The sequence below is a fragment of the Leishmania donovani genome, chromosome 25, assembly GCF_000227135.1.
Source record: "Leishmania donovani BPK282A1 complete genome, chromosome 25".
NCBI lineage: Eukaryota > Euglenozoa > Kinetoplastea > Trypanosomatida > Trypanosomatidae > Leishmania > Leishmania donovani.
This window is the reverse complement of record NC_018252.1, coordinates 577,444-602,216: the sequence shown is the minus strand read 5'-3', so window position 1 is coordinate 602,216 and position 24,773 is coordinate 577,444. Positions and strand designations below refer to the sequence as shown.

The 24,773-nt window shown below is 61.1% G+C and overlaps 7 protein-coding genes across 7 annotated transcripts; all 7 read left to right on the top strand.

Moving 5' to 3' along the window:
* Positions 1-572: 572 nt before the first annotated feature.
* On the top strand, positions 573-2,813 carry LDBPK_251600 (hypothetical protein, conserved; the record flags this gene model as incomplete). Its single annotated transcript, XM_003861442.1, has 1 exon — positions 573-2,813. One exon carries the CDS (start codon positions 573-575, stop codon positions 2,811-2,813), a length of 2,241 nt encoding a protein of 746 aa, XP_003861490.1.
* A 905-nt stretch (positions 2,814-3,718) lies between these two features.
* Positions 3,719-5,509, top strand: LDBPK_251590 (hypothetical protein, conserved; the record flags this gene model as incomplete). Its single annotated transcript, XM_003861441.1, has 1 exon — positions 3,719-5,509. The coding sequence occupies one exon, from the start codon at positions 3,719-3,721 to the stop codon at positions 5,507-5,509; it is 1,791 nt and encodes a 596-aa protein (XP_003861489.1).
* A 778-nt stretch (positions 5,510-6,287) lies between these two features.
* Positions 6,288-9,110, top strand: LDBPK_251580 (protein kinase, putative; the record flags this gene model as incomplete). The annotated part of the gene is made up of 1 exon (XM_003861440.1): positions 6,288-9,110. One exon carries the CDS (start codon positions 6,288-6,290, stop codon positions 9,108-9,110), a length of 2,823 nt encoding a protein of 940 aa, XP_003861488.1.
* Positions 9,111-11,287: 2,177 nt separating this feature from the next.
* LDBPK_251570 (hypothetical protein, conserved) lies at positions 11,288-12,931 on the top strand (the record flags this gene model as incomplete). Its single annotated transcript, XM_003861439.1, has 1 exon — positions 11,288-12,931. One exon carries the CDS (start codon positions 11,288-11,290, stop codon positions 12,929-12,931), a length of 1,644 nt encoding a protein of 547 aa, XP_003861487.1.
* A 651-nt stretch (positions 12,932-13,582) lies between these two features.
* On the top strand, positions 13,583-15,709 carry LDBPK_251560 (hypothetical protein, conserved; the record flags this gene model as incomplete). The annotated part of the gene is made up of 1 exon (XM_003861438.1): positions 13,583-15,709. One exon carries the CDS (start codon positions 13,583-13,585, stop codon positions 15,707-15,709), a length of 2,127 nt encoding a protein of 708 aa, XP_003861486.1.
* Positions 15,710-16,542: 833 nt separating this feature from the next.
* LDBPK_251550 (hypothetical protein, conserved) lies at positions 16,543-20,295 on the top strand (the record flags this gene model as incomplete). The annotated part of the gene is made up of 1 exon (XM_003861437.1): positions 16,543-20,295. The coding sequence occupies one exon, from the start codon at positions 16,543-16,545 to the stop codon at positions 20,293-20,295; it is 3,753 nt and encodes a 1,250-aa protein (XP_003861485.1).
* Positions 20,296-21,414: 1,119 nt separating this feature from the next.
* On the top strand, positions 21,415-23,535 carry LDBPK_251540 (calpain family cysteine protease-like protein; the record flags this gene model as incomplete). The annotated part of the gene is made up of 1 exon (XM_003861436.1): positions 21,415-23,535. One exon carries the CDS (start codon positions 21,415-21,417, stop codon positions 23,533-23,535), a length of 2,121 nt encoding a protein of 706 aa, XP_003861484.1.
* Between the last annotated feature and the right edge of the window lie 1,238 nt (positions 23,536-24,773).

Here is a 24,773-nt window from a genome sequence, read left to right as displayed (position 1 = left end):
ATTTCTGCAGCGGCGCGTGTCTACGGCTGCTTGGCGCCACGCGGTGTGGGGGCCTGTGGCTGGGCCGTTGTCCCCATGCTGTATGGCAGAGAAAGGGATACGGTGCGCACGAAAATAATCGATTTGGAAGTGGTTCAGGGATGTAGGGGATGGCGATCGAGACGGTAACGCGGGTGCCCCCTCCGTAGGCACCACTGGTGTGTGTCGGCGAGCCGGCGGCTGATTTTGCAGCAAAGTAAGCTGCAGAGGCGAAAGGATAGCGCTGGGAGGAACAGGAAGTCTCCCAGTAGCACACGGGTGGAAGAAGTAGCGGCGGTGTGTTTTTCACGAACGCCCCCTTGCTTCTCTTCGTTTTATTCCTCCAACGAGCGACGCATGAAGACTGTCTCGACAACACCTTTCTTTGTTTTCCGTATCTGTGCCTCTACCCCCCCCCTCCCGGAACACCTTTCTCTCCCTCTTTCTCTCGCTGCCTGTGGTTGTCCTCCAAACCCACCGCAGCAAGAGAGGCGCCCGGCAACACAGCAGCGACGCATCATATATACCCCGGCAGAGCCCTCGGCACTCGGGCCATGTCATCGTACTATCGTGGCGGCAGCACCCGTGGCCGTGGACACTACCGAGGTGGTGGCGAAGACGGTTTTCGTCGCGGTCGTGGAAGCTACGCAGATGCCGTGTCCGACGGCAACATGAACCGCAACGAGGAGCAGCAGCGAGGTGAACGATACCGGTCCCACTCCTCTGGCGACGACGAAACCGAGAGGGGAAGCGGAGGCTTTGAAAGCAATTCGCAGTGCCATGCGGGTCCGCCCCTTCCCCTCGTCGCCCTCGAGTCTTTTCTTCGAGATGTGGACGGCAGCAACTACAGTCAGCTGAAGCAGCTCACCGGTCGCACGTACAGCCTCACACGACAGATGAGACCAGACCCTGCGTCGGTGTCGATCCGATTTGTGCGCATCCAACCAGATCCGTTTGCCCCCGGCAGTCAGGTGTGCGTGAGCGTGCCAGCGCCCTTTGCCACGCACACCCTGCTGCACTCGGCGCACTCCACACCGCCCGGGGTCACTGCCGCAGCCCTCGGCAATCCTCTCCCACCGGAGGATGTCGCGTGTCGCCGCGTCGCGGCCGAGGACTTTATTCTTCGCTGCGTTAAAGGTGGGTTTTCGGCTGGCCCAAACACCAGTGGTGCGGTGCAGATAATCCACCAATCGCAACACGTAATCGCCCGCAGCGCCGTGCAGCTGCTGGGCGCGAGCGAGGCAAATGACAGCGATGGCGCGTCGGATGGTTGGATTCATGTGTACTTCCGTGTGAAGCTGCCCGGCCACGGTCGGCGCATCGACAGTCAACGCATTCGACAAATTCTTTTTTCAGAGGTGCTTCCAGTCTTCCAGGAGAACGTGCTGCGCTGCGACCACCGTGCTCTGTGGGCACATGTCACGTGCGTGCATGACCAGGAGTGGCTGCGCGCGCAGCTGCGAGAGTGGGGATTCGCGGCCTTCATTGCCGATGGTGCCATACTGCCACGTGCGGCAGGCAACTCCGACAAGCCGCTGAGTGGCCCCAGCGTTGTCGCCTTCTCGTCCCCGGCCACCCTGCAGCACACATTTCAGCTGCCGTACTCGGGCCGCGCTATCAGCGGCGCTGGTCTGCCGCACGGTCTCACCCTCATCGCCGGCGGCGGCTTTCATGGCAAGTCAACGCTCTTGCGTGCGCTGGAGCTCGGCGTGTACAACCACGTCCCTGATGATGGTCGAACCTTTGTCGTGGTGGACCCGACAGCGGTCAAAATTCGTGCCGAGGACCGCCGCGCGGTGCACGGCACCGACATATCGCCTTTCATCACAAACCTTCCTTACCGCGACAATACGACTGCCTTTGTCACCGCCGACGCGAGTGGGAGCACCAGCCAGGCCGCCAACATAATGGAGGCTCTGGAGCTTGGCTCGACGACGTTGTTGCTCGACGAGGACACGTCGGCGGCGAACTTCATGTACCGCGATCCGCTCATGGAGCAGCTCGTCCCGCGCACGCAGGAGCCGATCACCTGCTTTGTGCACCGCGCGCGTGACCTGATGTATCATCACGGTGTTTCCGTAATAATGGTTGTGGGAGGGTCGGGGCAGTACTTTCCCATGGCGGATGTCGTCCTGCTGTTGAACGCGTACAAGGTGACGGACGCCACGGCGCGAGCCAAGGCGATTGCAGCGCAGAGCGTCGGCGGCGGCGGTGTTGGGCTTGTGGAGTCGGCAGCGCCGCCAGCAACGTCCGCGTTTTGCCTCCCTCCTCGGCGAAGCTTTGTGTACGCCGACACCTTCGGCAGGCTTGGACGGCAAAGCCAGCAGCAGCAGCAGCACCACGGCTACGGCGGAAATGGGCGAGGCATCAAGATCAGCGGCTCTGGCATTGATCACATACGCATAGCCGACGAGGACATCAACGTGACGCTGTTGGAGCAGCTGGTGGAAGAGGGGCAGCTGAATGCCATCGCGCAGTGCCTCGCGATGCTGTACGATAGCGGCAGCGCGGCTGCAGCGGAATGGCAACGGGAGGAGGCACCTCGTTCGAAATACCCGCCATCGCTGCTGAAAGCCCTGTCTGTCGATGCTGCCGCAGCTGCCGGTGCACCAGCGTCAAACCTCTCCGACTTTGGTCGCCTCGTGTACAACTGCGAAGGTCGATTACGTCAAGCGCGGCTGGAGCTGCAGACGGCATCGTGCTACCTGCCATTCGGATTCACCGCCTTGCCACGCGTTTTTGAGATCGGAGCGGCGCTGAACCGCCTGCGCACCCTTGTCACCAGCTGCAAGTGAGGAAGATGGGCGGTCAGAGGCAGAGTCGTGCGGTTTCCCTGATTGTTCCATGGGCGTCTCTGGAAGGATTTAGCTGTGTATAGAGGTGTGTGTGTGTGTGTTTGTCTGTTGATCAATATATAGGGTATTGTGAGCTGACGAGTAGAGTAGGAGAGCGGCAGTGGGAGCATGATCAAGAGTATAGGTTGATGGTCGCTGTCGTTGTGTCACTGCAGCCGCCACCCCCACACAACCCTTGAGGAGGTCCCTCACCTCCGTCCCACCCACCCCTCGCCGCCATGGTGTTAAAGATCACGCAGAAGTTTCCATCCCCTGTCTTCGCCTTCATAAAGATCCTCGCAAGAGAAATGTGCACGCCCGAAAATGTGCTGGTCGGTGTCGGTGCGCGCGCTCAGGCTGGACATCAGCGGATGGCTATGAGAGAACGGAACCCCCACGAAGCGGTACATTGTACAAAAAGCAGCGCGGAAGAATGGCAAGACAAAGTTGTGGAGGAGCTGAGGCGACTGGGAATGGAGCTGGCTCTGTGTACCCGCGCGTCGCTAGAAAGGGTGCCGATGTTGATTGTCTGGCTCGTCAAGGTGAGGTTTTGCCTGTCTTGCGCTCTTCGCACCCCCCTCCCTCTCTCTATCTCTTTCTCCTTCCCCCGCCTCCACACTTCAACGCTCATTCTGCGCGTACGAGTGCCTACCTCGTCAGAACGAAATTGTGTCTCCGAGCGCCTGAGTGTGTGTGTGTGTGTGTGTGTGCGCCTGCGTGCACCAGTATCTCTCTGCTCATATACTGGAAGAGGAGGCACCCAATTCTCCTAGTGACAGCAGTCGGAGCACAACAACGGATGCGACTCACCGCATCACTGACGACACACATACACATACACATTCTCTCTGTGCGCTCTCCCCTTCATGTCGCACTCCGATATGAACCCGCTCGAGAGGGCTGATGTGTTTCACCTGTTTGACGCCGCCTCTCCGGAGGCCTCCGCATCTGTCGCGGTGGACGGCGGAAGCGATGCGGGCGCCGCACCCATCACAGAGATACAGTACACCGCGCTCCTGTACATGATGGCGGCGCAGCTGGGCATCTCACACGCCGAGGCAGAACGCTTGTTTCCATCCTACAAGCACGTGCCGCTGACTGTGCAGGCATCGGCCGCCTCTGTCGACACCAAGTCATCACAGCTCCCTCCCCTCTGCGCCCACCTCTTGCGGGAAGGCGCCGCGGCGTATTACTGGGCTAAACCTGACGCCCACACCATCCCCGATGTACGATGCTGCGATGCCCGGGAGGTGCACAAGCAGGAAGTGTTTCCGGCGCCCGGTCACGGTCCACATGTGCACTGTCTTCGCTGCTTCCAGCAGAGCATTGAAAGGGCGCCGCCGCCTGGGCCAGGGGTGTCACCACCAGTCGTCGTTGACTACCGAGACGCCGGAAGCCTGCGGGCGCACCTTGAGGAGCATCGGACGCGCTACGCGACGTGCCTGCGCATCCTGGAAGACAGCAGCAGCAGCGACTGTGGCGCAGCGCATGATATGCTCTCTGAAGACCTTGCAGTATGCGAGGTGGCGGCCGAAGAGGCAAGCCGCCATGTTTGCTTCATGGCTTCACTGGGAACGGTGGCTTGCCCTTTGGTCGTCTTCTACTGCGCCGAGTGCGACTCCTTTGCCCCGCTGGTGCGCTTTCACGGGGTGAGCGACGCAGTGATGAGCGGTGCAGGCCCGAATGTGGCTGATGCCTGGGAGGCCACGGAAGGCGCCAACATGGTGCTGAGTCGGCTCCTGCTGAGCTGCCATGTGCTGTACATGTTCGATGCAAAGCGCTTCAGCCGGCAGCGACGCAGCGCTCGACGTGTGGGTCGGAACTTGGCCACCAATGCAACACGCAGCACACAGCACCTCCTCTACATGTTCAAACCCCTTCTTTTCTCCATGGAGACGGAGGAGCGTTTGATAGACGAGTTCGAGTCCGGCGCAGAATGCACGTATGTCGCGGTGGTACTTCCGAATGCAAGCGTGGCTGGTGATCCCCCTCAGCTGCTCCTGCGAGAAGACACGGAAGGGGAGGGGTCAGACGCAGCGCCGGCGCAACCGCGCTTCTCTCCGGTGGTGATTGGGTTCGCAATGGAATGGGCGACAGCCGAGCTTCTGGAGAAAAAGGTCGCAATGGTGCTCGAGCACTCCAGCAGAGCATCGGCTGTTGGCTCACAGAAAGGCGGAGAGCCGTCCTCCTGCTCGTCCGACCCATCATCGCCTACGCCGCCGGCCTTTCGCGTTACGGCACGGATGGTGTACATTGTGGATACGGGGGAGTGGGCGGTGGCGCACGTCCTCTACCACCGCCTCCTGCCGGCTAACACTGATCTGCCGCTGAGCTACGTAGACAAAGCGGATGACGGGATTCGCGTGCAGGATGTGTACGAGGTGGATGTGCCGATGCCGGCGTGGGCCGATGGCTCCATTAGCGAGAGCGAGCCGAGCGCGGCCGTTGAATCGAGCGGCGAAGGCGAAGAGGAGGCGGAGGAGGGCAGCGACGACGCGGTGGAGACGGAGGCGCTTGCCATTGATGGATGTCCCTACTCCATGGAGTCGCGCACCATCGACTTCTTCACGCGCATGACAGTGCTGGCCAAGGCGATGCACGAGCTGGGTACGTGGCGGCTTACGATTGACGAGAACAAGAATCTATCGCTGCTTTAAAGCCTGAAGAGAGACGGCATCCACAGCACTCCATAGATGGAGGCGCGAGTCGTTGGCAGCGGCGTTGGTGATCAAGGCGACCTACGTTTTTTTCTTTCGCTTTTGGATTCACGGGGTATGCGCGACGTGGACAGCGGATGCACGTCAATCCCTACGCCGCCTAGCCTTTCCTGCCCTGCCCCCCGCCCCCCCCCCTCCTAACTCAATCTCTTCCCTTTCGCGCTGGCAAGCGAACGATAGTCGTCACGATACCCACGCCGCAAGCGCGGTGTGGCGTCGCACGCGGTGTCATCCACGTCAGTGCTTGCACGTCACGTCACAGCTCGGGGCGAAAGGGGGGAGACGGCTACACTGATGTGCATCGGTGCTCAGGACTGCACCTGCACGCGGGGCACCTCTTTCCTGCAGGCTATCACACCCATCATCGCACCACTCCTCTCTCTCTGTGTCGGTTTGTTCGACATTGCCTCTCATGTTGCGCTCGGCTCCTCGTCTCCACGGCAGTCGAAAGTGGCGTGGCATCGAGCACAGCGTCGTTTTTCTTTGGTGCTTTCATAATCGCCTCTGCACTCCTCTGCCTTGGCAAGCGCGAGTGTATACAGTCGGCGGGCATTCTTCATAGCAGACAGGCCGATACACTCGTTGATTTACTCAGCTCGTCCGCCCGGCAACACGTGTGCGCGCACACTGTGTGAACGGGCAGCGGCGACCCGAAGAACTGTTGCCTGCTTTCAAGTCCGCGGCACAAAGAGGCGAAAAGCGGGTTTGTCGGCATCACATGAACCCGTCGTCAAAACGGCACGCGTACGAGCCGCTGCCGCAGCAGCAGCAGCAGCACCCCACAAACCCGCCGTCTGCCTATCAGCATCACCGAGTAAGCACAGGCACTGGTCGCGAAAGCCCTGCCCTTCCACAGCTCTCGCCGAACTCGATGTCTGCGGTGACCAACATCGCCGAGCCCTCCTCAAGCCCCGCCCTCATCTCCACCTCGGCAGCGTCGTCGAATCTGGTGCCCATCTTCCAAGGGCGGGAGGATTCTGCAGCAGCTTCAAGACGTGGCGGCGACGGCAATTCTGAAGTGCATCCTCATCCCGCCGAGGTAAGCGAAAGCTACCCTGGGGCGTCCACCGCGGCGGCGCAGTCCATGGCGCTGGCGGTGGTGCCCTTCACGGGCACTAGCGGCGTCGGCGTCGGCGTCAGCGCACCGCAACGTTGTGACCCGAGAGTGGGCGGTGCCGACCAAGAAGGCAAGAACACGGGTGTTGGCGGTGATGACGTTGGCTACTACTCTGGGCCCTCCCCGTATGGCAAGCTGGCCCCTTTGTCGCTGAGCACGGAACGAGTGTGTCCGCATTGCCTTCGGCCGTACGACGTCTTCGACGACGGCGAAGGCGTCTTCGACCCGGCGACGTTCTTCCGCGTGGATGCGACGACGCGGTCATCGTCGATACAGCCCTCACCAAGCCATCCGAAACTGCTCCCGCCGCCCTCGCATGAGGGGGATGAACAGCAGAAGCAGCAACCATCGACGTCCCCGCGCTTATACACTGAGGGCGCAGGGGATGGTGGCGCTGCTGCTGGGCAGCTGTTGTGCAGCAGGAGCAGCACGGCCGCTGGGCTCGATGATAGCAGCAGTGATGGCACCAACCGCAGCGGCAACTACATCACGGCCGTACATCCACCAGCTGCTGCATTCACCTCGCACTACTTTCGTGCGCTGCCCCCACCCTCGTTCATCATAGCGGCGGGAGCCCGCGGTGCATCGGCACCGCTTGCCATTGAGGACTACCGTCCATCGCCGCTAATCGGTAGCCCGAGAGACGAGAAGGTGGAAGCGAGACAGCCGTTTGCACTGGCACCCGCGCTTGCCAGTGACAACGGTGGTGGAGGTGGTAACTCGAGTGGGACGCTGGTGTGCAAAGTAGCTGCCGTGCCGCACTACTCCTACGTGTGGCCCATCACCTGCACAGGGATGCGCTCGCAGGTGCGACTGCTGCAGCAGGGTGACAGCAGCGAGAAGACGGCGGCAGAGATGGAGGGCGGGAAAGAGGAGTCGCCGTCGTGCGAGAGCGGCTCGCCCGTCTGCTCCCCCACCGCTGCGACGCCGTCGCCGAACAATGGCTACTACCGTCATTACTTCAAGGAGCTCCGTCAGCTGGGTCGCGGCACCTACGGAGGAGTCTACCTCTGTCGCCACGTTATGTGTGGCGTTAACCTCGGCGAGTTCGCTCTTAAGAAGATTCCAGTCGGCGACAAGGTCACCTACCTGCAGTCGGTGCTGCGTGAGGTGCGCATTCTCGAGGAGGTGCGACGGCACCCCAACGTGGTCGAGTACAAGCACAGCTGGGTGGAGGAGGCACAGCTCGCCGACTTTGGTCCGCCCGTGCGCTGTCTCTTCATCTTGATGGAGTACGCGTCCGCTGGCTCGCTTGACACGTATCTGGAGCGCTACGGCAACAATCTCTCCACCCTCGCCGTGTGGTACTTCTTCCTCAGCTCCGTGGCCGGCACGGCGCACCTTCACGAGAAGCACATCTTGCACCGCGACCTAAAGCCACAGAACCTGTTGCTGGCCGCGACGAAGGACCGTCCGCCACGGGTGCTGGTCAGCGACTTTGGCACGGCGGCGCTGCTGGATGACATCTTGTACGACCGGTCCGGTGGCACGGGCACGCTCGAGTACATGGCGCCGGAGCTCCTCGAGACGACCGCCTCTCCACGCGGCGCCAACGAGCGGTACGTGAACCATCACACGATGGCCTCCGACGTGTGGTCGCTGGGGATGGTGCTGCACTACCTCGCCTTCGACGGCGCGCTGCCGGAGCGACACGAGGACGGCAGTGTCAACCTTGACAAGGCACGCCACTCGGCCAACGCCAGGCCGCCTGAAATGCTCAGACTGCTGGAGGCCATGCTGCAGCTTGATCCCGCAAAGCGGCCGCGCTGCTGCGACATCCTCGCATCTCCGATGGTGCAGTCCATCATGCGCATCTTCAACAAAGATGACCATAGCCAGTGGGACCTCTCCATCCAGCGGCAGCAGCAGCTCTCGGCTACCTCGCCGTCTGCGATTCTCCCGTTGGAGCGTCCCCCTCGCCCACCGGTGCCGGCGCCAGCGCCCAGAAGTGCACCACTCAATGCTCTGGAGGCCCACAGCATCGATGACAGCAGCTCGCCCCGCGGCGCTCGCAGCCGCAACGCTATCGCCGCCATCTCCACCTCTTCACAGGGACGCGGCGTGCGGGCCGACAGTACGAATCTGGAGGACAAGAGCAACACACTTCAAAGCAGCCGTGTCGAGCTCCTCTCAGCGTCGACGTTGGTGGATCTGTCAACGGCGATGGCGCGTGCCGGGAGCAGCAGCAGCAGCAACGGTAGCCCCTTGGCAATGAAGTTGCCTCCGCCGCGCCCCCCATCTACTGTGATCTCCCAGCATGGCCGACAGCAGCAGCAACGCGCGCATGTGGTGGCCGGGTTACCAAAGACTCTAGCCTCCTCCAACACCTTCCAGTTTTCAGACTCGCCATCGCCGCGCAGGGTCAATGTCGGCGTGCAAACCAATCCGGTGGTGATAGTAGAGAAGCAGCAACGGCACGCATAAGGGGGGAGTAGCGAGTAGTATAGTATGGAAGTGAAAGAGGACCAGGACCGCTGCGACCGATGCATCGTGGTTGGCCCCCTCCCCTCCCTCCTTCATTAGCATCTCCCCTCGCAAATGTGTGTGAGAGCATGTTCATGTGTGTGTCCCCATCACTCGCTTTCTGCCCACATGCCCTCGCTCTCTCCTCCTTCCTCCTTCCCTTTCTGGTCTCTTCGCCATTCACGTCCATTATTTCCGCCCTCCCCTTCCCAACGGCAAACAAAACAAAGAAAGAAGCCGTCGAAGGATGGCGCCCGTGCGCGCAGCCGTCCCAGGACCTTCTCCCTCGACCCCTCTTCCCCGCCATGGACGGAGCGATCCATGCGTATGTACGTGTCTGTGTCTGTGTGCACCGCTGCCCTGATATCCTCAAACCCCCTCTCTCCTCTCTCCTTACGGTGCTTCGAAATCGAGCAGCGCCGTCATCACCACCACCCATCGTTCCCTTCCTCGCCGCACAGGTACAAGACACACACGCACACACGCTCGCACCCAAGCGTAGAAGCACGTAGCGGGCGGCAAGTGGGCGGGAGCATCAAGTCTCCTCTCCGAGGCGCCTTTGGCCATCCCGTGGAGCGAGGCTGTTAGGACAGCTCTCTCCATTCAAGACACCACTTGTGATGTGCAACCGCTGCCCGTCACCGAGGCGGATGCGCTCGTGCAGCGCTTCATCTCTTTTCTATATGAGATGCGTAATACCTCCGTCGCTCATCGGCTCGTCTTTTCCTATCGCGCAGGTGGCCTTCTCTCTTTGAAGCAGGCGGAGCAGACCGGTTTCGGCACGCGTGTGTTGGTGGGCGATGCAACTCAGAGTAGGCCAGCATCGTCACACGCTGACGTCAAGCATGGGGCAGTGATGTGTCGCTGACTACCAGCCAGGTCATCATCGCTCGGCATCTGCGATGGCGATGCCGACGACGTTGCAGACGACATCCGAAAGGAGGAGAGCGGGAACGTCATGTTGGGTGCCCAGTTCAATCTGTGTGACGTGTCCGCTGCACCGGCAGCGGTCCGCCAGCAGCTGACTCAGCCTCGCTGCGCACTGCTCTATATATGTTCCACGTCTCCGCGCCGTATAGTAGCGAGGCGCCCGTCGACTCTCGCTGGGCGAGCACGACTGTGGACGGACGCGTGCCACAACCACTGGTTTGCCGCGCACGTGGTGCGGTCGCTCTTAAGGATGTGAGATCAGCTCGGGCAGACGCGGTTTGTGCGCCGAGCGCCAAGAGTGAGGGAGGCTTCGGTGTTGCACAGATGCACACGCATGCATCTCTACCCTTAACCCTTCCCCGCATCCTCCCCCCGACTCTTCCACTGTCTGCATTAACCACTACCACCGCCAACACTTTCGCTTTCGCTGTTCTTGTTGTGTTGGGCTCTTTGCCTTCCCTACGCGACTATTTCCTGACGCTTCTCTTGTTGCATACCACGCTGCGTTCTGTGTGGCTCCGCCCACCACGCCCCTTTTCCTCTCCTATCACGCATCCGTCTTCTCTCTCCCTCGCTCGCTAGCCTGCAGTCTGTGTGTCGTGGAGTCCGCATGCATACCTCCTTGTTGCCCCTAACCCTCTCCCCCTGCCTGTCTCTCGCAAGACCCCCCCCTTCTGTGTCCGCCCCACCGTCGATCTGCTTTCTTCTCCTCCCCCTCCAAGTCGGGGGAGGGAGGGATGCCGAAGAATGGGGGCGCCGCGCCTTTTAGGAGTGGTGGTTGGCTACACGGGACCCTCTTCATGTGTCTTTGTGTCCCTCAATGTGACTGTAGTAGGCACTCTAGTGCGTGTGGCACGCGGTCGGCTACGCTGGCCTCCTCCTACCCCCTTGTCACTTGACCATCTCTCCCTCTCTGTTGCTACGTTCGCCCTCTCGAAACGGTGCCTGGGCCGTGGGTAGACGGTGCCGAGCGCGCGGCAGAGCTCATTTCGTGAAGCTTCATTGATACACGCGTAGGCACAGCACGCGCGCATATACGCCAAGACAGCTAGCGGCGCACAGACACACACACGTACACTGACGGACGCGTACGCACCCTCTCCAAGGTGGCACCCACACGCTACCCGGTCAGCACACCACCACACCCAGAACTCCTCGCCACGAAACGAGTTCATCTTTCTTTGCTTCTCTCGGACACAAGCGCGTCAATGGAAATTTCGTCCTCATCTCTCAAGTCCTTCATAGAGCCGCTCATAGACCTCATTCATGGAGACTTGGTGCTGGAGGACATCTGCTGCCAACGCGTCGCAGGTGCGTTCGTTGAGCATCATGAGGCGGCGCTGCGCCGCGTAGTTACCAGCCACACGCTCCCTAGCGGGCTTGAAAAAGCGATAGAGTCGTACTGTGTGCGCAGTTACCTGCTCAACGCGCCTGAGCTCCTCACGGAGTCGCGCGAGGTGGCGCAGATGCTACAACGGCTCGCCGACACCCTCTTTGAAGCCGCCAGAGCCCCGAATGGAGAGCAGCAGAGCGGGAGGCACGACATAGACAGCGTGTGCATCGAGGATGAAGGTGCGCGGTCGCCGTTGGCAGGTGTCGCCGAGGTGAAAGCTGGCTCCGCCGCTTATCTGCTTGCTACGTCGGCAGAAATGATCAAGGAGGATGTTGCAGCCTTGCAGACGCGGCTGGAAACGCAGCGCTGCGCACGCCTTATCGACTCCCTCGGAGAGGTCGTCCTGGGGCACATCATGTACGCCGCCCAGCAGTGTGCGCAGCAAGCACAGGAGTACCTTGACGGCGCATCCTGGCACTGCACTCGGGTGGCACACGCTTCCTACCACGCAGCACTGCACCAATTCGTGAAGTCCGCCGTCGAGCACCGCGAAGCGCGCAAGCGAGAGCGGGACGCGGTGCAGGAAGCGGAGGTGCAAGCTCTTCTGTTCGGCAGCGACCACGCCATGGTGGAGCCAGCGACACGCGACGAAGGTAGATACGAGGTGGTGGAGGATGACCTCGTCGCGGTCCGGGAGTCGGCCCAGCATCATGCCCCTCCAGCCCCACCTGAGTCACCTGACACTGACTTTGCAACACAGGTGCAGGCCGCCATGGAGAGCATGCCCTCCTCTCCACAGCCACCTCCACAGCCCCTGTTGAAACGCCCTATCCCGCAGACCACGAGCACTAGCAGGGGGCGTGTGCTGCACTCCGTGAACGACTCCGTCGCAGAGCAGTGTGAAGCGTTGGTACACATGACGCCACCTGCGACTCTGCAAGGTCAGCAGCAGCAGCAGTCAACACTGGTGCAGTCCTCTGCACCGCACTCAAGCACACTCGCGGCGGCGGAAGGGAGGACAAGTGCGCCGGTCGAACCCGCCCTGAGTCCAGAGATCGTTGTTGACCCCTTCTCGCTTGCGGCGGCCTCGAGCTCCCTCGTCACCTCCTCTGAAACAGAAGCGCCGCAGGAAAACGACAACGCAGCTCGGCCGCCTCACCGGAAGCTGCGCAAGGCGGACACCGTTTTCATTGGCGCCTCGGAGACGAGTGTCCTGCGCATGATGGAGCACGCAAACGACGACGACGGCAGTGAGAGCTGTCATCTGTTGTCGACACCGACGTCCGCCTCCGCCTCCATGCCGTCCTCCACGCTTCCGATCGGCGCGCAGCGACCGCACGACAGCGGCGGTACGACGGGCGGCACCGTCCCCTCCGCCACCTCGTCAAGCGTAGCCGCTGTAGATGCCTGGGAAGGGGTGCGGCGATGTCTGCAGAGGCAAGATGCCGAGCCCCGCTCCTACTTCCTATGCGGTGCGACACATCGCTTTGAGCCGTGTGTAGCGAGAGGCTTCTTTTGAAGGGGCTGGCTCGTGCAGGCGGGAGAGAAGGCCGGGGCACACGCCAATGCGACCGCAGAACAACGCGCACGCACGTCCACTGACAGAGCGACCCAGACTTGACTTGATGAAACGTCGTCCCTGTCAGCCGACACCAACGTAGATGTTCTTCAGCTGTGTTTTACATTGCTTGGATGAGGTGAGTCAAACACACATCGGTGCGGTGATTGCAATACCCTCTCGCCCCATCCCGGCTCATCGCTCATGCGTCGCTCACGCCGTGCCGTCTTTGCCCGCCACTGCGCCAACCGCCATCAGAGAAACACCCTGATGACCTGTGACCAGCGTTGGCGGCGGTGCCAAACATACGAAGCTATGTTCTGCAGTTAATTTTCTGCGAAGGCCAGGCAGTCTCACCGGCTGCCTTGCGACGCCGCCTCCCCTCCCCCCTCACACACACACGCTGTCCACTCGCCCCCATGCCTCTCCCTCCCTCTCCCTTTTCTCCCACCGCCTTAGCATAAGCGCACGGCAGGGCACACATCCTCCTCTCACAGGAGACCTGGCAAGGGCCCCGGAGTGGCACCGTCAAGGAGAACGACAAAGGCGAGAAGCAGCCCCCCCCCCCTCCACTGCATCCGTGTCTCTCGAACCTCCTCCTCACACAAAATCATGATTAGCCTGGATGCCTATGCGCGGTACGTTTACCAGTACTCTTCGCCAACCACAACAGAGCATCTGCGGCAGACCGTCTGGGGTCCACTTGGCCTCTGCTCTGGCGCGTCCTCCTCGCCCAAGTCCATCTCTGGTGCGCAGCCATGCTGGAGAGACGCATCCGTGTCGCACGAGGTGCTGTACGCCGTCCCACCTATCACGACGAACGTGCGGTGTGTCGGCAGCCGCATTGAGGCTCACCTCACTGATCTTCTTGAAGAGTTCCCGCTGTCGTCGCCGACGGTGACCCCCACCACCCCGGCTGCAGCGACTTTGGCCTCCCGCTTCGCACGTCCATCACGTCTCGCCACCATTGGTCTGCCGTTTTGCCTGTGTGTAAAGCCGCAGACAGAGCATCTCACGCTGTGGCCGCTCCTCCGCACCTCGAGCACCGCCTCCTCTTCGCCGACAGGCACATCAAACTCAGAAACGAGTCGTAAGCAGCCGAGTAGACCGCTCGTTCTCGTGGTAGATGCGGGGGCGGCAGAGGCGGTACTGCGGGGCAGCGACCTTTATGCACCGGGTATCGTGACGGCCTCTCGCCCTTTCCACGCCGGAGAGCGCGCGGTTGTGGCCTTCTACGTGGAGCGCGTTGCAGACACGGGAGACGAGGCGCAGAACGGGAGTGCAGAGGCACCGCGTCGTCTTGTCTGCGCGCTGCCCACCGGAGCCACCCTCCCGGCCGAGCAGTTCGAACCCCTCGATATGGATCTCGATTACCAAGACAAACACCAGCAAGTGGGCGCGCTGGCAGGCCGCTCTACCTTTCTCGTGTGCATCGGCAGTGGTGTGATGTGCATGGAGTGGAAAACCGTCATGAGCCGATCGACCCATGGCACCGCGCTGCAGATGGAGTGGACACCGCAAGGGCAGCCCTCTCGCGCCACCCTGCGTGCTCTGCTCGGAATCATGAAGGACACCGAAGACAGCCATGCGCGCACCAGCACACCACTACCGCAACCACCATCGCCAGGCGTAGAAGAGGGAGAAGAAAGGGCAGCAGATGCGTTCTTCCTGCAAAACTACTCTAGCATGGTTCCGGTGGCGCTCCTGGTCCAGCATCTCTCGTCAGCCGCCCTCCGCCGTGCGTGGACGCACAGCGACGACGCGGACCAGGGCCGCTCGCCTGCACCGTGCACTATCCTCGACGCGTGCGCCGCGCCGGGGGGCAAGACGAGTCTCTTGCTGTCGCTGCTGCAGGAGCGGGCCGAGCAGGAGAGGACGGCGATGGCAGAGGCAGCGATCCCTCTCCCATCCGCCACAGAACCGTTTCGAGTGGTGTGCTGCGAGCGTAGCCGACCCCGCCAAGAGCAGCTAATGCGCCTCCTTCACCGCCACTTCGCATCCCACCTCGCTGCGCCGTCTGCGTCGCCCTCATTGAACAGTACCTCGGCAGCCGATGTTCCATACGTGACGCGGGTGCTGGAGTCTCACTGCGTCGACACGAACAAGTTTCTCAAGCGCAAGCTCACCGAGGCAGCCGGAAGCAGTGACGGCAGCGCCGCGTCACACACGGACAGCTTCGATGCAGTCTTAATAGACCCCCCGTGCACCGGCATGGGTCTGCGGCCAAAGCTGATGCCCCACGCGCAGTCCATTGCCTCCATCCAACGGTCAGCCGACTACCAGCGCAAACTGTTCGACTCCTGCATCCGCCACATCCGCGGCTCGCCGGCGTCGCCTGGCGTAATTGTGTACAGCACCTGCACCACGACGCTGGAAGAGAACGAAGCGAACGTTTTGCACTTCCTCTGCACCTACCCCTCCGTGCGTCTCGCCCGTGCCAGGACGGCGGCCCAGCGTGCGCTGTGCGACCTCTCTGCCGTCCGCAGCTACGGTGCCCAGCACGGCACCGACGGGAGTCACGGCAGCGCTTTTCCCTGCTCTTGCCTCTTGCAAAATGAGATTACTGAAGTGCAACTGGCCAAGGAGCGGGCAGCTGCTGCAGAAGGGCTATCGTCGGCGGATCCGCTGCTGTTGCTGCGTTTTATGCCTCGGCCACTCGACATGTACGACGACATATCTGAAGACGGCGTGGGTTTTTTCGTCGCTGTGTTTCTCTGCAGCGGCTACACGGACGCGTAAGAACCTCATCCTCCCACCAATCCACCAAGCCTCTTCGGTGACTGGGAGCGGGAGGTGGGGCAAGGGACACGAGAGGGGAGGCGAGTGGGTGCGGGAACGGGCTTCAGTATGTGCGCTGTGTGTGTGTTTGTGTGTGTGTGTGTGTGGTCTTATGCGTTGCTGCTCTCTGGCAAAAACCCACCGTTCTTTACACGCCATCAGAGAGCACCTCACGAGGTACTCGGTGAGAAGGGGGGGAGTCTCGCACAGCAGTACAGCTGGATGTGCGCAGCCTCCACTCCCACCTTTCCGCTTCCTGTTGGGGGCGGGAAGCAGCGGAAAGCAAAGGTGGCAACTAGCATGGCAGTGTGCCTCAGCTGCTGAATAGCGTCCTTATGGATGCTGCCTGCCAGTATTGCAGTAACCAGTATTGGGGATTCAGATAAGGTTAGGGCAGGGAGAAGGTAGTGGTACACAGGCTGATGGACGCAATGGGCACCTCCTCCCTCGCCTCCTTACTCTCGTATCGCACCCCCTCCCCTAACGACATCAACCTCGTACGTACTTCCACCACTCCCACCTTCTCCGTTCTCCGTACACACACACACACACACAGCCCACCACCACACCCGTTTGCCGCGGGTCGAACATCTCCACTAGCTTTGCCTTGAGCTCCCCCCTTCTGGGTGCGTTCCCCTCCCCTCCTCCAATCCCCGTCGCCCCAAGTCCGTCATAGCAACTGACGTTCGCGGCGCGTCCAGGCGCCCCAGCCCCCACCCTTCGCCGTCCCCCTCCTGTGTCATTTTGTGCACCGCCACCACAAGAATAGCAGCACCACCTGCTGCGTATCAGCCATGGAGACGATGTATACGCGCAGCGAGTCGCCGCCTGAGGCGCCATCGGAGGAGATTCCGCTCCTTATCGAGGACTTCAGTTGCGCCAACAGCTTCGAGGAGCACGTCAAGGTGATTGAGCAATACCTGGCAGCCTTGTTCGACGGGGAACCTCTCTTGCAGTCTTTCCTCGTGGCCCCCGTTTCAGCGGCAGCGGGCGGCGACGCACCTGCGGACAGGAAGAGCGGGGCAGACATTGAGAATGGTGCCGCAGCTTCCTCCTCGTCACCGGCGTCGCCTACGACTACTTCGTCATCTCCCGCGTCTCTCTCAGTGAATGGCGAGGCGGCCAACCTCTCTACTGCGTCGAAGGTATTTGGCAGAACCATCTCCCTCTACGCGGCGGACCCCATATCGCTCGACAAGGACCTGTCGATTGCGGTGGAGGTGCACGTCCGCGATGCGACTCATCCCATCATGCAGCAGTACTGCACCCCACTCTTCTTTCTCATAAAGAAGGCCGTTGTGAGTGCGTCGTACCGGGAGAGCGAAACCAGCTATTTGCTGTCGCTGCTCTCCACAGCAGTGCGGCAGATGCTGCTCCAGCAGCAGAAGAACCGGGTCAAGGGTGGCGTCCTTCGGCTGTGCCCGGCATCCCGCCGCGCTGCAGCACCTGGTTGTGCGCCGCCTTCACATCAGCAACAGGCCCTGGCGACAAGTCTGCTGCCCTCGCCGTTCTTTTACCCAGACGGATGTGCGCCGTGCTTCGCCCCCGCCGGGGACTCGTACAAGCAGACCTTCGTTGGTGTCGCTCCACCGCTGCCCACATGTGCCGCGCTGCCGCCATTGTCAGTGCCCCCGTCGTCGCCGTCTCCGACGATCAGTGCCGCTGAGTGGTTGCTCTTGCATCAACGCAGCTTCACCACGCGATTCCTCGCGGACGCCTTTGGACGCGTTCCGGAGCACTGTCAGTCCCTCTCCGACTACATCGACCTTTTCCAGTTGCATGTTGGACAGCACAGTCGCATCCGCAGCGACGACTTCGACGGTATCTGCGTGTCCCTGTGGAAGAAGTACGTACTGCCGGTGCCGTGGAAGTTTCAACCATATGGACTGTCTACGGACAGCAAGCCCAACAGCGGCGGCAATCACGCTGACGACGCCCAAGCCGCAGACGGCGACGGCGTTCCGCTCTCTGCCGCGTCCTCGTCCCTCACCTGGGAGAGCGTGCTGCGTCGCGAGAACGAGTACGCCCGACTCCTGTGTGGCGCCTTTACCCACGACTTTGGCACTGCCGCCCCTCCGCTGAAGCACGTGCGGTTTCACTTTCAGTGGAACCAGCTGCAAGATATCGAGGCACACGAAGCTGTCGGACGGGCCAGCCACCTCGATCCCTTCCAGTACGCCCTCACCACAACAGCACCCGGGACCGCACCTCCTGCCGTGCTGGCGTTCAGCAGCGCTTCGGCGGCGCAGGCAGTACAGCGTAAGTGCTCCATTACGGCGCAGGCAGTGGTGCGCGACGACAAGGACATCCAGCATGGCGTGAGTGAGCACCTCGCAGAGGTTTTGCTAGGGGGCTATCTGGAGTCCCTCACAAACGCTACTGCGGCGCGCAGAACTATCTCCGCGCGTGACGGCAACGAGGGCAGCGGTGGGCGAGGTGTAGTCACGGATCAAGTGCAGCGGCCCGGAGACGACGAAGGCGCCGGCGACAAAGACGAAAGCGGCGCGGACGAGCGTAGCGGCGGCCGCTGCAGCGAGGCGCAGCTGCGCGACTTGGCGGCCTGTATTGTGGAGTGGGCAGATGCCAAAGTGACGCTGCAGGAGTCCCTCATCCAGCGCTTCGCCGCACCCCTGACATCGGGCGACGACGATGACGCCCGTGGCGGCGACGACGCTAATGTCTACGGAGACGGCGACCCCGGCCTTCCGCAGTCCCCTGGGGCCGCTCTCGCGGCGCTGAGCGGCAAGCGAAGCGAGGCAGTGGTGGCGCGTCACCTGCGCAGTCTCTGGGGGGAGTGGGAGGCGCACCAGCAATGCTGCTCCGGTGAGACGAGCGCGCCGCACAGGCAACAACGCAAAGGCGGCGCAGAGCACGAAAAGGATCTGCGCCGCAGTTACTTCCCCGACTCCTTCTTCGCCCGCTTCGCCTTCGTCTGTGCGACGCAGGTGCCGCATCCGACAGATGTGCAGGCGCTCTGGCGACTGTGCCTCGATGCCCTTCATCGACTTTTGCTGGATGCCCCGCATGAGCAGAAAAAAAAGAGCTGGCAGCGCCTTTTGGACTGCTTGGCCATGCCTCCAGAAGACCCGCCCGTCGACCTTGGTCGACCGCTGCTGACGCAGAAGCTGCAGCTGCTGCGCTACGCGCAAGAGGCACTCCTGCGTTCATTGGAGGACAACGGTTCGCCGACTACAGCTACGCCCGCGGCGAGCACGAAGGAGGAAGAGAACGTGGCGGCTACCTCACTGACCGCAAGCCCGGTCCGGTACCTCATCACGAACGGCGAAGTGCTGTGCGTCCCTCCGCCCCTGCCACAGCCGCCGACCACGGCGGATGAGGTGGTGAAACGCGCGGTGGAGCTCAACTCCCTCGACGCGACCGCCGTGGAGAGCGCCAGCGTCGAGTGGCTGCAGACGGACGCGCTCTACAATGACATGTGCTTTTTCCTGTACGTGAACAAGGCACACGAGGGCCGGATCGTGCGCTTTCCTGACTTTGTGCAGTGGCACAGTCCTCGCGACTTCGTCGCTTCGGCCGGAGCCGAATCAACTACCTCGCCGTCGGTGGAAAGGCCCTCACGGTCCCTCAGCGACAACGACTACCTGTCAGAGCGCATGCAACGGCAGCAGAAAGAATGTGGAGCCAGTGGCGGTAAGGGCTCGGCACATGTGTGGTGGTCTCTGTGGCGTCGGGCGACCCCTCGCTCTCGTGATGACATTGTCCACGGTCTCTTTCAACCACTCGAGCAGGCCACCAAAATTCTTGCCTGGCTCGCTGCCATGCCAACTGAGGAGTTGCTTCTAGAGGTGAGCAACGCCTCCATCGCCAACGCGCTGCACCATATGCTGTGCCACCGCTGTGTCCTCGGGGACGACGGAGCCAATCAACCCAGTGGGCGTGGTCGTCCTTCTCACAAGGCCGATCGGAGTTCACGAATGCCGCTTTCCACCCCAGAGGCGGCACACTACACCATTCCGGCCACCCCGCGCATCCGCGACCTCCATCGATACGTGCGAGAAAAGTGTGCAGCTCTCACCAAAGACGTGGAGGCGGCGTCGGCGCTCTTTCTCACTAGTCGTGGCGCCTTCGGCGAAGGCGCCGCAGCGCAGCAGTCAGCAGCCGAGTCGGAGGCCATGATAACCGAGATGCTGCACGGATTCTTTGCCAATGCCCTTCACCAGCTCGGCGAGATCGAGGTCAGCGTATGCACCGCGGTGGCGCTCCAGTACCTCTTGGGCTTTTCAACAAATCCAGAGGTGGCTGCCACCGTGCACGCACTTAGCTCCCCCGCTGCGATGTCCCAGCAGCATCAGGCAACCAGCCTGCAGATGCGCATCGTCACGGTGAGCATGGCGACGTGGTCGACGGCCTTTGCGAAGCAGTTTGCGCGGGCAGAGACGCGTGAGGTGCAAGAGAGCATGCTACGTCTGACGTGCATGGCGGAGCGCCCGCTCGACACATGCGCCTGCTTCCAGCAGCTAGTGGTGCACCAAGACGCCTCGCGGTCTCTCCGTTTAGCGCTTGCACTGACGAAGGAGGTGCTGTAGAAGAGAGGCAGAGAGGGAGGGAAGAAGGGCGCACTGTGCATTGAGGCCGATGATGCGAGCGAGTGTACCCCGTCTTCCCTCCCTCCTTTTTTTTCTCATGCATCCACCCACCTCCCCTGTGCGTGTGTGTGTGTCTGTGCGTGGCTGCGCTTACGTAGAAGTCGGGTTCAGCGATGGCTTCCGTACCCCAAACATCGCCATTCCGCCCCTCCCCCTCCCTCGTCTCCAGCTCTGATCATCGTGGCGCGTGTGCAGAGGCACAGATGTGCGTGTGTGGAGTCGGTGTTGTATTGCCTGGAGTACATCTATAGGCGCGCGCACGCACACGTACAAAATGAAGCCAGGATGGAAGATTAAGACGTCCTTCGCCTAAGGCAGTCGCAGCGCTGGAAGAGATGATGAATGCAGCGCTGCATGCTGCGTAGACGTGATCAGTCTCTCCGATACCTCCTATGCCATAGCCGCGTCCTCGCTGTGTGTCTCCACGCTGGCGGCGTGTGTGCGTGCGTGCATCTACGTACCTCTCCTCTGCTCTTTTTCTCCCTTGATCTTCACCTTTCATCCATCCAACCACCACCGCCCAATCGCACCTCTTCAGGCACGTACATAAAAGCATGGGTGCGCAAGCATCGCCGCCGCCCCTCATTCCTTCCCTCCCTCCCCTCCCCTCCCCTCACCTCACCTCACCTCCCCCCCCCAGCTGTGTTTATGTGTATCTTCTCTGGAACCGTTTTCATCTTTTTTCTCTTTCGATTTACACGCCGTACCGAACTGGTCTGCCACTCGCTCGCTCGCCCTCTCTCGCGTCTATCTACTGCATCATCGCTCACCCACGCGATGCGTCATCACAGCCGCCCCATCCCTCCTCTCCCTCGACGCTCTTCGTTTTTAGGTCTTGTCTGTGTTGGCATGTGTCGAGTGAGTGTGCCTGTCTGCCCCCTCCCCTTGCCTCTCCCTCTGTGTGTGTGTGTGTGTGCCATCAATCTTGCCGCAGCGCAGATCACTACACTTGCCGGCCACTTCGTTGTCGCGGTCGCTGTTCCTCCGAGAGGAAGATAGTGAAAGGGACGCGCGTCGCACGCAGAGTGAGGTGGCCCACTCACAGGGGAGGTCACGGAGATGGGCAACGGTTGCTGCGGCTGCTGTGACGCGAAGCCGGAGTACAAGCTCGGCAGACCTCTTGTCTCGGGTAAAACCACCCCGTGCTTCAATGATGGCCGCCTCTTCAAGATCGTCAAGGGCGATATCTGGTACTTCTACAACGACACGCAGGACTATCAGATGAAGGTGACAGCCGACTTCGGCAACGGCTCGAACATCGTCGCGATGAGCGACACAGAACTCGTGCGCAAGAATGACTCCGGCGCCTGCACCGCGACCGTGTCCGTGTTCCCGCTCGAGACCAAGGCCATGGTGAAAACCAAGGAGGTGAACGGATTCAACGTAAAGTACTCCGGCATCGCCTTCACCGATGCGTACCGACAGAAGCTGCGTCAGAAAGCGGCAGCGCAGGTCAGCGCCGACCTCGCCGAGATGCGCAAGCTGCGCGAGAGAAACCCGAAGGTCAACAACCAAAATCGACTCCTGAAGGTGGCACGGACAATGGGCAAGATGTACGTTGACACGTCCTTTCCGCCCACCTCTCAGTCGCTGATCCGCCCTGGCATCGACCCAGACCCGGATGCGTGCCTGAAGCGGCCGGAGACGATCGCATGGCGTCGCCCCGAAGACTTCCTGCCGAAGAAGTGGCACCCGAAAATTCGTCTCTTCGGCAACATCTCGCCCAAGGACATTAGCCAGGGTCAGCTCGGGGATTGCTACTACCTCTGCGCACTTGCGGCGCTGGCCGAGCACGACGCCGCCATCAAGGGCATCTTTAAGAACCGCCACGGCTGCTGCATCCGCAGCCAGGAGCGAAAGCATGGTGCGTGGCGCGTGAACCTGAACATAAGCGGGTGGTGGCGCACCATCATCATCGACTCGTATTTGCCCAGCGTGCAGCTGTTGCCGGTGTTCGCGCGCAACCGCAACCACCCGAACGAGCTGTGGGTGTCCTTTGCAGAGAAGGCCTACGCGAAGGTCTTCGGTTCGTACCAGGCGATCGTGGCTGGATACCCGTGGCAAGCCCTCGAGGACCTCACCGGCTTCCCGGCCTACGACTTTGGCAACATGTGGAGGACAGCGCAGACGGACACCGATACACGGAAGAAGCTCTTCGACTCCCTCCACTGGTGGAACGAGAAGAAGTACCTGATCTGCATTGCCACCCCGTCGAACGGCGCCCTAAAGATGGCTGGTAAGCAGCGCTCAGCAAACCAGTTGGAGGCGCTCTTTGAGAAGGCCGGCCTGAACATCGGCCACGCGTACTCGGTGCTGGACGTGAAACACTTCCCACTGCACCGGCTGTGCATGCTGAAGATCCGAAACCCGTGGGGGTCGCATGTGGAGTGGACCGGGGACTGGGGAGATGACAGTCCGCTGTGGAACCGCTACCCATTCATCAAGCTCGCCTGCCGTCCTCAGAAGAAGGCGGATGGCATCTTCTGGATGGAGTGGCGCGATGTGTCTAAGTTCTTCGACAGCGGCTCCGTGTGCTTCCGCCGTGGTCACTGGTTCCGTTCGTGGTATGACTACCGCGTCATCGGCAGCTTTGAGGACCTTGTGTGCGACACCGCGCTGCTGGTCATCGTGAACAAGACGTCGCAGTTTCCGGCGTACATTTCGCTGCACCAGAAGGACTGCCGCGGGCTGCCGACCAGCGACCCGGACAGCAAGTACGCTTGCGTGATGATCAGCATTTCCGAGGGCGACATCAACGGCTCGCAGCAGAAGGTGGTAGCAAACTCCAGCGAGAACCCGGAGGAGCCGAGCACCGAATACCTCTTCCAGGAGTCTCGCTCTGTCTCCCTCTACTATAAGTTCACAAAGGCCCACAAGTACCTCGTCATTCCGCGTCGCATGAAAAGCAGCACCGGCAACAACGTCCCAAAGAAGAAGTACGTCATCGCGCTCCGCACGCAGACCAAGGTGTCCAGCGAGGACGTCGTCGTGAACATTGTGCGCCTTGACAAGAACAACGCGGTGTTCAAGAACGTGGCCTCTTTCGACGCTGGCACACCGACGAGCCTCAACACGCTGTACCAGATCAAGGACGGCAACAACGTCTTTCGCACCTACCGCAGCGACAACTTGCGCAAGGGCAAGAAGCAGCACAACGCGGAGTTCGAGCTGGTGATGTGAGAGGTGAATGCTGCACACATATATGTGTAGTGTGCACTGGTGCAACAGTATCTCCTCTTCTGTCTTTAAGACCATGCGTGTGTGTCTTGTGTGAGTGCCTCATCTTGGTTCTCACACCGGGAACTCGTCTGCTGCTGTCGATTTCCTAGCATCCACCGCCACCTTCACGTACTTGTGCATAAATCCGCGCGCAGGCAAGGTGAGGAAAAGCGCACGGGCTTCTTACTCGCTGTCCTTTTCCCCACCCCCCACGTCGCGCTGCCGCCCTGACTCGCACCGGCTCCCTATCATACGCACACCGTGCCCAACTCTGCGAGCGTGCACAACTCTTTCGATTCTACTGGATCTCTGCTGGTACGCGTGGGCCCGAGCCGCCCCCTTCTCACCGCTCCTCCTCCCACCGTCAGCACGCACGCAAAACCGTCGACGTCCACGCACACGTTCGGATGGCATCTCTTCTCTAATTAAGCATTTTTCTTTTTATACACGTATCCATATGCCAGTCTCTTTGGCTTCCCCTCTCCCCCCTCCTCCCATCCTCGCATATCTTCAGTCGTGAGATGCAGGCACATGGTATCAAGCAGGTGCTCTCCCCTCTCCCCGCCCACCTGCATACACCCTTTTTCCCATGATTCGCTTGCCAAGCCTTGACGTAGCGCTCTTGTGTAGAGAGAGGTCCACAGCATCGCGCGCGCACGTACACGCACACATACACATACCCAGGGGTGCAAATCTGCCTGTTGAGTGTGCTGAGGTGGGCGACTATATTCGTGTGTGTGTGTGTGGACTCGTTGAAGTGCATTGTCATCGCCTTCTCTGTTTGCTGCTGCTGTTCTTTCTGTTCCTCCCCTTCCCCCTACGGCTACGACTAGGACTCCTTACATCTGATGTTCTTCGTTTACCAAAGTCGAATCTCCCCCGCCCCCTCCCTTATGTTTCTTTTTGTTTGGTTACGTGTCGGTGTGTCTGCGCGTACGCCGAGCGGCCGAGACTCTCCGTCTCCCGCTTCCTCGGCACGCGTGTGTGCGCGGCAAGCAAAAGAAATTGCCCGAAGTATGACAGACTTGGGAGAACAGGGAGTGGCGCGCGTGCAGCGTCGCGAGCTCTCTTGGCGGACCCTCTCCCCCTCCCATCCATGTCTCCGTCGCGCTGCGCTGAACCCTTTCCCAGGCTGCACCGTGCACACATCAAGCATGGTGCCTCAGCGACTGTGAGGAGCACCGCGTGTACCCCATACT